Source organism: Podarcis raffonei, chromosome 1, assembly GCF_027172205.1.
Source record: "Podarcis raffonei isolate rPodRaf1 chromosome 1, rPodRaf1.pri, whole genome shotgun sequence".
NCBI lineage: Eukaryota > Metazoa > Chordata > Lepidosauria > Squamata > Lacertidae > Podarcis > Podarcis raffonei.
In genome coordinates this window covers 11,804,957-11,816,536 of record NC_070602.1, presented here as the reverse complement: position 1 = coordinate 11,816,536, position 11,580 = coordinate 11,804,957, and the positions used below count along the sequence as shown (strand labels likewise).

General features: G+C 44.2%; 1 protein-coding gene across 3 annotated transcripts in view; it reads right to left on the bottom strand.

Moving 5' to 3' along the window:
• Window positions 1-204: 204 nt before the first annotated feature.
• NUDT14 (nudix hydrolase 14) overlaps window positions 205-11,580 on the bottom strand; it is a 65,350-nt gene continuing 53,974 nt past the window's right edge. For 2 of the 3 annotated variants that reach the window (XM_053408896.1, XM_053408985.1), the window contains exons 3-5: window positions 9,195-9,259; window positions 6,801-7,038; window positions 205-498 (exon numbers count right to left, since the gene is read on the bottom strand). In XM_053408896.1, the coding sequence (XP_053264871.1) occupies window positions 255-498; window positions 6,801-7,038; window positions 9,195-9,259 (547 nt within the window). In that variant the 3' untranslated portion in view covers window positions 205-254. Of the gene's footprint in view, window positions 499-4,343; window positions 5,235-6,800; window positions 7,039-9,194; window positions 9,260-11,580 lie in introns of those variants that run through there. The other variant, XM_053409070.1, reaches the window with a different exon arrangement.

Below are 11,580 nucleotides of genomic sequence, written 5' to 3'. Positions count from 1 at the left end.
CACTGCCAGTGGTGGGCGAGGACTTATGTCTGCAGCTGCAAATGATGTCAAATGCTTAACGCCCGCTTTGCCCGGGGTGAGGGGGAAGAAAGCAGCGGTTTCCTAATTTCTATTCTTATCTTTGCGACTCTTTCCTGAAATATATACATTCAGGAAGGGGGGAAAAATCTTATAAAGGGTTTGCTGTGGGTTTTTAAAAAAAAAAAATAAAACAAAAAATCCCAACCTCACCCCTCCAAAAATCTCAGCAATGGTTATTCTTTTTCTAGCAGCTTTGGGACAACGTTGGTCTGGAACCACATGAAGCTGAAGATGAAGCCCATGGTTTTAGGGAGAGCTTCGTCAAATGCAAAATTCATGCAGTCCTGCAGAGGTATTTCCACCACCTCAATCAGCTCCCCTTCTTGTGGCTGGCCTCCACCTTCGCCGGCTTTCATCTCGTCTGTTACCTCGGCATAAAACAAGGTCTGCTTTGATCCTGACACGCCAACACCAGATCTTTAGGGGTGATAGAAGGAGAGGGGAGAAACCAGTATATATTTAAGGAAACCTTACATGAACACCTGTCAAAATAAGGGGCACTCTGCAACTGAGAGCAGAACGACACAGTGTGAGAAACACAGGGTGTTGCTGAATGGCAGCCCTGCACTTCTGTAATCTGCAGTATATTATTATTATTATTATTATTATTATTATTATTATTATTATTATTATTATTATTATTACCATCCAGCTTACACATTTACACCCAGCTTATTAAACACTAAGAATTGAAATAGCATAAAAAGATCCATTAAAAACACGGACAATAACAATATAAACATTACAGCAACAGCACTTTCCTCAAAAACAGTCAGTTCCCAAATATCTATTGCAGGGGTGCCAACATGAATAAAATATTGGGGGGTGGGCAGGTAAGCCCCATCCAACATAACTAATCGACCGATGTAGCGCATGCACACCATTTGAATGGCAATGCCCATCAGTTGGGCCCCCCCCTCAAATATTTTATTGGGGGGAGGGAACCGCCAAAAGGCCCTCGGCGCTGGACCTCAGTGTCTGGGCAGAACGATGGGGGTGGAGACGTTCCTTGTTGTATGAAGAAATGAAGTTGTATGAAGAAATCAGCTGGCTGGGTTAAGGCAGACGGTTGCCATTTTCACAGCAGCCTGCGTTGCTTCTTGGTTCAGAGAAGGGTGGTCAGAATGATCTGGTGGTTGGAGGAAATCCCCTCTGGGGAAATGCTACATTATTTTGGGGCTTTTGGTGTCCCAAGAAGGAGATGATAAAGTTTTATAAACTTATGCATGGTGTCAAATGAAAGGGAGAAAAATATTCTCCCTATCTCTTAATACTGGAAAGGTAGGGTCCTCCAACAAAACTAATTTGAAGTAGATTCAGGGCAGAAAAAAGGAATGCAGGATTTAAAGGTATGGAATTTGTGGTAACTGGATGAGGCGATGCCCACCAACTTGGGTGGGGCAAATTCATAGAGGGAAAGTCTGCAAAAGATTATTAGTCATGACAGCCAGAGGTTCAGTAACATCTGCAGAGGTGCTGCTGTGGGCCTTCCCCTGAGACTGGCTACTAGATTGGCTTTTGAACTGATCCGAACTGATATATTTATGTTCTTATAACATGCAGTCTTGGGGTTTCCAGTTCACAATCCTGCTATTCTGCCACTCTTCCAAGTTTGACACATTGGTACCTCGGGTTACATACGCTTCAGGTTACATACGCTTCAGATTACAGACTCCGATAACCCAGAAATATTACCTCGGGTTAAGAACTTTGCTTCAGGATGAGAACAGAAATTGTGCTCCGGTGGCGCGGCGGCAGCAGGAGGCCCCATTAGCTAAAGTGGTGCTTCAGGTTAAGAACGGACCTCTGGAACAAATTAAGTACTTAACCTGAGGTACCACTGTACTCTCTCTCTCTCTCTCTCTCCATCTAGATATATGTTGCAATAGGTTTATTTGTCATCCATTATTTCATTTATTTTGTGTTCTCATTTTGTATTTCTACTTTGTGAACTGCCCTGTGATCTTCAGATGAAGGGCAGTATACAAATTTAATAAATAAATAATAGTTATAGTGAAATAATCTACTCTTACGTTTCTGAATCCACGTTCAAAAATTGACACTTATTGATCATCCTGTGCTTTTAAGCATACAAACCCTCCAGTCAAATTATGAAATCGATTCATTAATAAAAGGAGATTCAAGCAAATGCACTATGCGGCATCTGAGGAACGTATTATACTGCTTTTATAAGCAAATCCAAAATCACGACGCTCTTTGTACTGCACGCCAATTCTGTGCACACACACAATGGGTAAGCTGATGAGCGATTAAGGTAATTTCCCTAGGTAATTGATTTGGACCTTTACACAGTTCTGAGGTTATAAGTAGCAGGTGCAGGAAAAACACACACACAAAGAATAGAAGCAATTGACACAAAATTATATTATATTATACTATCTGCAGACAGGTGTACTGGCAGGTGATTCCCTCTAATTACAAAGCATGTCATTGTACTGTGGCCATTAACCAGAGCAGTAAGGTTAAAATTGTATTTATGCGAAGATTACCATGGAGAGTACAGCATGAGACAACATTAACTCTACCAGGTATGGCCAGTATACTGTATTTTTTATGGGAAAACATTAAAAGACCCCATTGGCAAAATCAAAAACAAATGAAGTGAAACCATATGTCATAAATAAATAAATAAATAAATAAATAAATAAATAAATAATAATGGCCCACCCATCTGGCTGGGTTCCCCCAGCAACTCTGGCCAGTTTCCAGCACATATAAAAACATAATAAAATGTCGAACATCGAAAACTTCCCAATACAGGGCTGCCTTCAGATGCCTTTTAAAAGCTTTGTATCTCCTTGAGGGCTTTCCACAGGGAGGGCACCACTACCGAGAAGGCCCTCTGCCTGGTTCCCTGTAACTTCGCTTCTCGCAGTGAGGGAACCGCCAGAAGGCCCTCAGCGCTGGACCTCGGTGTCCGGGCAGAACAATGGGGGTGGAGATGCTCCTTCAGATATACTGGGCTGAGGCCATTTAGGGCTTTAAAAGTCAGCACCAACACTTTGAAATGGGCTTGGAAATGTACTGGGAAATGTGCTAGATAAGAAACTTCTGGATAGTAAACTGTTTTCTGCTTGAAAACGGTATACAGATATACATTAGATCAGGGCAAATGGCACTAAAATGGTGATGACTTTCCATGAAAACTATTATTATTATTACTACGGTCATACCTCATGTTATGTCTGCCAGGTAACGTCCCGTGGCGACCCGGAAGTACCGGAAAGGGTTACTTCCGGGTTTCGCCGCTCGCGCATGCGCAGACACGCAAAATGATGTCCCACGCATGTGCAGAAGCGGCGAATCGCAACCAGATCCCGTTCGCAACCAGATGTACCACTGTATTATTATTATTGTTGTTGTTGTTATTATTATTATTACAAAACTGATATGGAAATTTGGCAAACAAAACTTTTAAGATTTGAAAAACAAGGAACTGACCCTGAGAGATAACTCGGCCATTAGAGCACGAGACTCTTAATATCCGGGTCGTGGGTTCGAGTCCCACGTTGGGTAAAAGATTCCTGCATTGCAGGGGTGGGACTAGATGACCCCTGGGGCCTCTTCCAACTCTACAAATCTGTGATTTTGGTTCTGTGACCGGTTCAGCCATCCCTACGCAGCACATAACATAGAGTCTGCCGTTTAAATGACCCTTCAAGTCCTAATGTATTGGCAGTTGTTGTTTAGTCGTTTAGTCGTGTCCGACTCTTCGTGACCCCATGGACCAGAGCACGCCAGGCACTCCTGTCTTCCACTGCCTCCCGCAGTTTGGTCAAACTCATGTTCGTAGCTTCGAGAACACTGTCCAACCATCTCGTCCTCTGTCGTCCCCTTCTCCTTGTGCCCTCCATCTTTCCCAACACCAGGGTCTTTTCCAGGGAGTCTTCTCTTCTCATGAGGTGGCCAAAGTATTGGAGCCTCAGCTTCACGGTCTGTCCTTCCAGTGAGCACTCAGGGCTGATTTCCTTCAGAATGGATAGGTTGGATCTTCTTGCAGTCCACGGGACTCTCAAGAGTCTCCTCCAGCACCATAATTCAAAAGCTTCAATTCTTCGGCAATCAGCTTTCTTTATTGGCAGAGAGGGAGACTGGTGTAGTCTTGCTTCTTCTGTCTGTCCCCTATCTCTGTAGGGACCTCCTGTTCTTCTCTTTGCCTCAAAAGAGCAAACCCAGATGCATCCATAATTATCCCCCCCCCCTCCAAATAATATTGACGGAATGATAATACAAATGGGGGGCAATGCCCAGCCTGTTTACTCAGAAGTAAGCCCCCTTGAGTCCAGTGAGGATTATTCCTAAGTAAGCAGGCCTAGGATTGCAGCCTGTCTTTCACACCAAAGAAAGCACCTTTTCATCTGGGAAACCAATCGCATAATCTGGCTCCGAGGAGTTGTAAGAGACAGCTCCTCTGTTCCTCTTCTCCTCCCCCTAGCAAAAGCTCCTTAATCCAGCAGGAAATGACATTTGCCAGGATTGACAGCTGTGGATCTGAATTTAATTCCCAGTCCCCCGCCCCTCTTCTTCTTCTTCTTCTTTCTTAAAGCATGTCAGTGTCCACTTCAATAGAGTTGTCAAGAGGAAAAGCAAATAAAGTTTTCCTTTCTTTTAAAGTCCCAACTCTCCATACATTTCGACATGCATCTCCAAGCAGGGGAACAGATGCTTTCCCCCCCACAAAGCTGCAATCTGGGGAGGCAGAAGGCTCTGAGCACATTTTCATTTTAGATTATTTAATTCTTGACATTTCCTTAATTCCAAATACTAGACGCATTCTGCATACACACAGTTGGCTTCCCCTCTTCGTTCTGGTGGAATTTCAATGTGCCTTAAAAAAAAAATCCTTCTAAAATAGTTGGGATTACAAAATGTATCCCAAACTGCATCTAATAATTTTGATTTAAATCAGCATGTAAGGGCTGGAAAATGATCCACTCCAGTAATTCCTAAATGATCTGCTGGGGCACCCCGGTGGGCTGTGTGGAACAAATGAATTGAAAATGCAACTCTCCTAAGCGCTCAGTGTACTTTCTCTAAGGAGGCTGCATGGTGTGTCTCTGCATGATTTGTTGTTCCAGCACTGCATTCTTCCAATCCACTCGGACAGGAAGTAAGACTGGAGAGGCTTTGGGCTAATAATAATAATAATAATAATAATAATAATAATACTATAGAAGAAATGACCAGATGTTAAGGGGACAAGAATTGTTGTTATATATCCAACAGTGTGATTGTGTCTGTGCCAAAAAAATGCCCCATATAGGTAGTTTCCCCCACATCATTTCCCCACCTATTGAGTTGGAAGGCACCATGGGGTCATCTAGTCCAACCCCTTGCAATGCAGGAATCTTTTTGCCCAACATGAGTGGGGCTCGAACTCGCGACCTTGAGATTAAGAGTCTCATGCTCTATGGGAGTGGGACAAGGGGACACAAGATGGAGCTATTATTTTCAGTGGTGGAGCCGTGTCAAACGTGACATTTTAGTTCAGCCCTGAGTAACTTTGTGCAGCTTTGAAGAAAAATCAAAAGGGGAAATAACTTGTCCGGAACTTAGGTGGGCATGGTTAGACTTCCCCGCAAACTAATTGCAGGAAGAGATATTATCTCTCCTGTGCAATCCACCTCCCCTTCAACCCCCAAGGAAGTGAAGCAACAGGTGAAGGCAGGTAAAGGTTTCCCTTGTCAGGCTACTATTGAGGAAGGGACAAAGCTTTTATTGCCTTCTCCAGCTTTCTATTTTGTTTGTTTTATGGTGGTGGTTGATGACTGAGCTGGGTTTAGGATGGCTGTTATCTGACTGGAGAAGGGGCATAGCACAGTTAGCCTGCAGGTCTTGGGTACAAGATCTCCAGATTAAGGGGGAAATAAAGATCTCAGGAGCAGGGCTAGGAAAGATCTCTGCCAGAGTCCTTTGAGAAATTCTGGTGGAGAGTATTAAAGAACACAAGCCCATGATCTGGCTCAAAGGGTTGTCAGAGTACCTAACTGTGGGATGTAATCCATTGGTTAAAGTCAAATGCTACATTCCTTGTTTCCCTAGAGTGGACACAGGCAGGGGGACTTCCTCTTCTACTGGTCTGGAGCTTCTTCCCCCTGCACGTGACCTGGGAGATGGGCATAGCTCTGGCTGACTCCATAAAAGAGCCGAGTCACACAGCCATTTTCTTAGTCTCTAGTTCTGTCTTCACATGCTTGGTGATCTTTTGCTGCCATGCTGCTCTCCTGCAGCCATTTTGTTCTATAAATGTAATTTTGCTGTCTGCTGGCTCTCAGCCAGCAGCACATGAGTTCAGTCTCCATAGGAGATGAACTCACAGTTTCTTTGTGTAACTACTAAGTAAAGTCTGCCTTTCATGAACTGAAACGTGAGTAAACTTTTTGTTACTGTACTCAGAAAGACTCTTGTATCTTTATTCTTTTAAGAGGGATCAGAGGGGACACCAGGAAAGAAACTTAACTAAGAGATTCAAATGAATCTGCAAACTTGCTTCCAGCTACATTGAGGGGAATATGCTTTGCTACATCACTGACTAGCGTCAGTGAAGGAAGGATAATACTTATTCAGTAGATCCTTTCCTACTATCCTTAACATTCCCACACTAACAGCATGTTTGGGTAATGTTCGGCTGGTCTGATTTCATCATGGTCTACCCTGCCAGCTGCTCTCCGAAAACCACCAAGCCCAGATCGACTTACCTGCATGAAGTAATTTTCTTCAGGCTGGCTGTAGGGATCTCATACCCACACTCTTCCAAGACTTCCATGCAAGCTGTCTCTTCCAAAGAGAGCTCTGGCTTGTCTACAATGCCAGCACAGAGCTCATAGGTCACTCCCGTTGAAGCAGGCAAGTGACCTGGCAGAGGGCACCAGCTCTCCTGGTTTTCACGTTCAAAGACTTGAGGGCAGAGCCGTTCCATCTCACACATGTAGACAGCTGGAGGGGGGGGAGGGGAAAGGTAAAATGTAAGACTCTGGCACTCATCTGACCTTAACAAGAGATAGTCAAGCCATCACACCAATCAAACACCTCTGGCCTCTATCTATTTATTATAAGATGCATGTTATTACAGTTGCACTTAGAAGTCCCTGGTGCATTTACTGTGCTGCGTTGTTTGAAAATAAGTTTGTGTGTGGACATCCAATTAGTACTAATTAGCAGAACAGGAGAGACCCTGCATGATTTACAAAGTTAGATTCCTGCAAGATCTCTCTCCCTGTCCCCCTCCAGCATAACTTCTACTTTTGGGAGCAACTTCTGTCTCAAGGCACCTTCCATTTGCCAGCCAACATTTCACAGGATTCATTGATACTCGCTGGGATGTTGGGCTGTACATGATGTACCATGTGCGCAATGACGAGTGTTTCAGCCTGTCAACTCAGCTGCTGTTTCGGCAGAGTTATGAAAAGCACGCGTGTTTGTTTGAGAAAGCACTTTTTGAGCACATACTACCCCCCCCCCCCGGTGCAGAGTAGATTGCGGAGTGGAATTTGCAAAAGACCTTTTGCATTAATCTAGAAACAGCTGTTGCGGTAATACTCTCCTAAAGGAAATGCTAAGAGCCATGTAATACCATCAAAGGAAACACAAAGCGCTGGATTCTGCACGGTTGATCCGGTCTATGTTGGCGTGCAGACTGCCAAAAGGCAGGCTGCTGCAACGAGAAGCCTTTGTTTCAGGAAGGCCACCTTTTTTTATCGGCCTTGCTTCTTAGCCTTTAATGGCAGCCTGGCAATATATAAATTAATCTGCCATGCCGTGGGGATAAGGGGTAGGTCACACCTACATATAGGCTGCCATGAAAGGATTGGAGTTGGCCCAAAGAGTGGGGGTCCTTTTTAAAAAGTTGGTGCAAAGAGGTGGGAGGTGTCCCAGGTGAACAAAAACAAAGCAAAAGGAAACTCCTAGAATTGGAAGGTCTACTGAGGATCAGGTCAATTCTGTGTCCAGGGCAGCTGTCTACCAGCTCCATCTGGTACGCAGGTTGAGACGCTATCTGCCCGCGGACTGTCTCGCCACAGTGGTGCATGCTCTAGTTATCTCCTGCTGGGACTACTGCAATGCACTCTACGTGGGGCTACCTTTGAAGGTGACCCGGAAACTACAACTAATCCAGAATGCGGCAGATAGAGTGGTGACTGGGAACGGCCGAGACCATATAACACTGGTTCTGAAAGACCTACATTGGCTCCCAGCACGTTTCCAAGCACAATTCAAGGTGTTGGTGCTGACTTTTAAAGCCTTAAACGGCCTCGGCCCAGTATACCTGAAGGAGTGTCTCAACCCCCATCATTCAGCCAGCGCCGAGGGTCTTCTGGCAGTTACTTCACTGCGAGAAGTGAGGTTACAGGGAACCAGACAGACAGAACGCCCTCCCACCAGATGTCAAAGAGATAAACAACTACCTGACATTCAGAAGACATCTGAAGGCAGCCCTGTTTAGGGAAGTTTTTAAAGTGTGACATTTTAATGTATTTTTGATCTTTGTTGGAAGCCGCCCAGAGTGGCTGGAGAGACCCAACCAGATGGGCGGTGTACAAACAAACAAAAAAGTAATTATCATCATCTAGTCCAAAACCCCTGCAATGCAGGAATATGCCTCTGTCCCATACAGGGATCGAACCTGCAACCTTGGCATTCTCAGCACCAGGCTCTAACCAACTGAGCTATCAAGCACTCTGCAAAAGGCAGCTGCTTTCTTTAGTGGGTCACACATTTCGAAGCCTAAATGGTTGGGACTAGGGAGTCTAAAGCATGTTTGTAAGTAAGTGTAGTGCACCCTATTGTCCTGGGGTAGCTCAGTTGGTACAGCATGGGACTCTTAATCTTGGGGTCATGGGTTCGAGCCACACGTTGAGCAAAAGATTCCTGCATTGCAGGGGGTTGGAGTAGATGGCCCTTGAGGTCCCCTTCCAACACTACAATTCTATGATCTACAATTCACCAGAAAGGCTAGTGCATCTTCCCCCATCTCTGTCACAAAATATTAAGCCACAGGTATTCAAAGGCCCACCTGCTTTTTACTGCTAAAGCCCCTCAAAAGCTGTGCTTCATTGGAGAGCAAGAACTAAAAAGCAAAGAAAGGGGATTACCTGGACGGAACTGCTTCACCACAACAAAGCACCGCCGAGAAGTATTAAAGATCAGGATGGCCACGCTGAGGAAGGAGAGAAAAGCACAAGGGAGGAGGAAACACAGATCAATGCACTTGCAAGCAAGGAGGCACCCCTAGGCTTTAATGGGTTTAGGGGCTTGGCCTTGGAAGGCAGGATGAGCTAGCCACAAGAACACAAGGACAAAGTTGTTAAATTCATAATCTAATTTCGGAGATAAGTCCCTGGCACGACTCTATGTTTCTGCACACCAACTCAGGTAGAAAGCTGTAGAGTCGTCTGGACACATGGCATGCAATAGTACTGGGGACAGATGGAAATGATAAGTTATAATGACCCTAAGTGGGACTGCAAGAAAATGTCATGGTGTGGCTCCTGTCCAGGGTTCTGGCCAGCCACACCCACTTCCAGGACTCCGCCTTTCTGTTTCCTGTTCCATGCTCACTGAGCATGCTCCGTCCTCGTGGGACGGCTTTTCCAAGCAGCTGCCCCTGGTTCTTTTTCCTAAATATTTTCATGCTTTTTCTGCAGACCTTGCGATTCCCTTGTGCCTAGTGATATCGTTTCTTGGCTGCATAAAGACCCCCAACTCTTATGCAATCAGTACATCTTACAGGGTATGAAACAGAGGCTTGGTTGTTTGAGACTTGCATCATATGCCAGACCGCCAACATTTTCGGCATGTTGAAGCAGTTGCCATCGACAAAAGAAATGGCGAATGTATGACTGGCGTGTCAGTTAGTCATTTGGGACCATATTTGCTGATTTCTGCGAAACTTCTCTGGAGCAAGTGCCACACAGAAGTGAACAGAAACTTATATCAAGATGGACAAGAGGTTCTGGCAGTTATTTTACATCAGAGACGAGAAAGCATCAGAGACAGCTGTAGTCAAAAAGGTTTGCAAATAATCACTGAAGAATTAAACAATCAAGAAGCTTCATCTTATTAATCAAATTGTTCCCTATCACATGTTAATAATAAGTAACGATCAAAATGTACTTACTTATTTCATAAAATGTACACAATGCTTGATTGCAAGAAAACTCAAAGAGGTATACACTATTTGAGGCTATAGAAAGCTTTTAATATTCTCCTTTTCTCCGACTTTCTAAATTCATTTCCCCAACTGACTCTAAATAACATCCCTTAACCAATTCTAAGTGCCTTGGAATTATCTTGTCAATCTCAAGAAGCCCTCCACCGGTAGTCTAAAAGGCCTAAAAGCATTGCACATGCAAAATGGCTAAGAATTGGAGGCTATGACACTTAATACAAATTATGCTGTTAGCAACACACACACACACACACACACACACACACACACACACACACACTTCCTCTCCCTATAATATGGGTTCAGTGTAAGTTATGGCAGTTTCTGGAAGGCAGACAAATAATTGTGTATCCGAGGGTGACATGATCTATGCAAAACTCAGCCCAGTCATAAAACTCTACATAAAAGTAAGATCCACTGGGCCCAGAGCGACTTCCCTCTCCAAGCACAGATGGGACAAAATGAAGGGCTGACGAAATTCCACCCTCACAACCTGTTCTTCCTCATTTCCCTTTGGAAATTTGGAGGTATAAAGCTTCTTACAAATTTTTTCCATGCTTTTTATATGGAAGAGATTTTATCCTGGTTTTTCTAGCCGGATTTAATGCCAACTAACTGTCAAGCATATTTGTTAATTGATGTATATATTAGAGTTCCATGATAACTTGTTGACTACCGAATATTAATTTTGACTGATACCTTGCCCTGTTTCAAAGACCCAGGAATCTGTTCAAGGCGGCTGAAGGGTTACGGAGAACATAAAAGAGAGAGGTGATTTTCAAGGAGTTATACAATGCCATAGTGCTGAGAAAGCTTGTCTTTAATTCTTCATCTGCGAGATTTGCACAATGTGAAATGTGGTTATGTTTGATATTATTAAAATTAACCACCCCCTAATAAAAATTAAAAGCAGCCTCCATAGCACTGCACTTCAAAGATATTATTTCCTCTGCTTCCTCCGTCCTCCCCCGTTCTGCCTCTTCTATCTGTTTCCCAAAGGCTATTTTTTTTTGTGTCCCCCCAGTGTTTTCTCCTTATAAAAACCCCCCACTATGACATGGGGTGTTGCTTTCTATGAGCCAAATCGCTAATAGCCTAAGGACCTGACCATGCATGAATCAGGGTCTCTAATAACTGCAGTCCATTCACTCTCCCAAAGGTCCCCCAAGCTGTCCAGAATTAAATGGGTGCCAACACAAGCAATACAATTTGCTTGCTTATGATTCCAGTTGAATTCTGCAGAGTGCAAACAGGGGTAGAGGCAACTGCCCTACGAACATGTCGCCTTCCTACACAACAGGTAGCCTGCA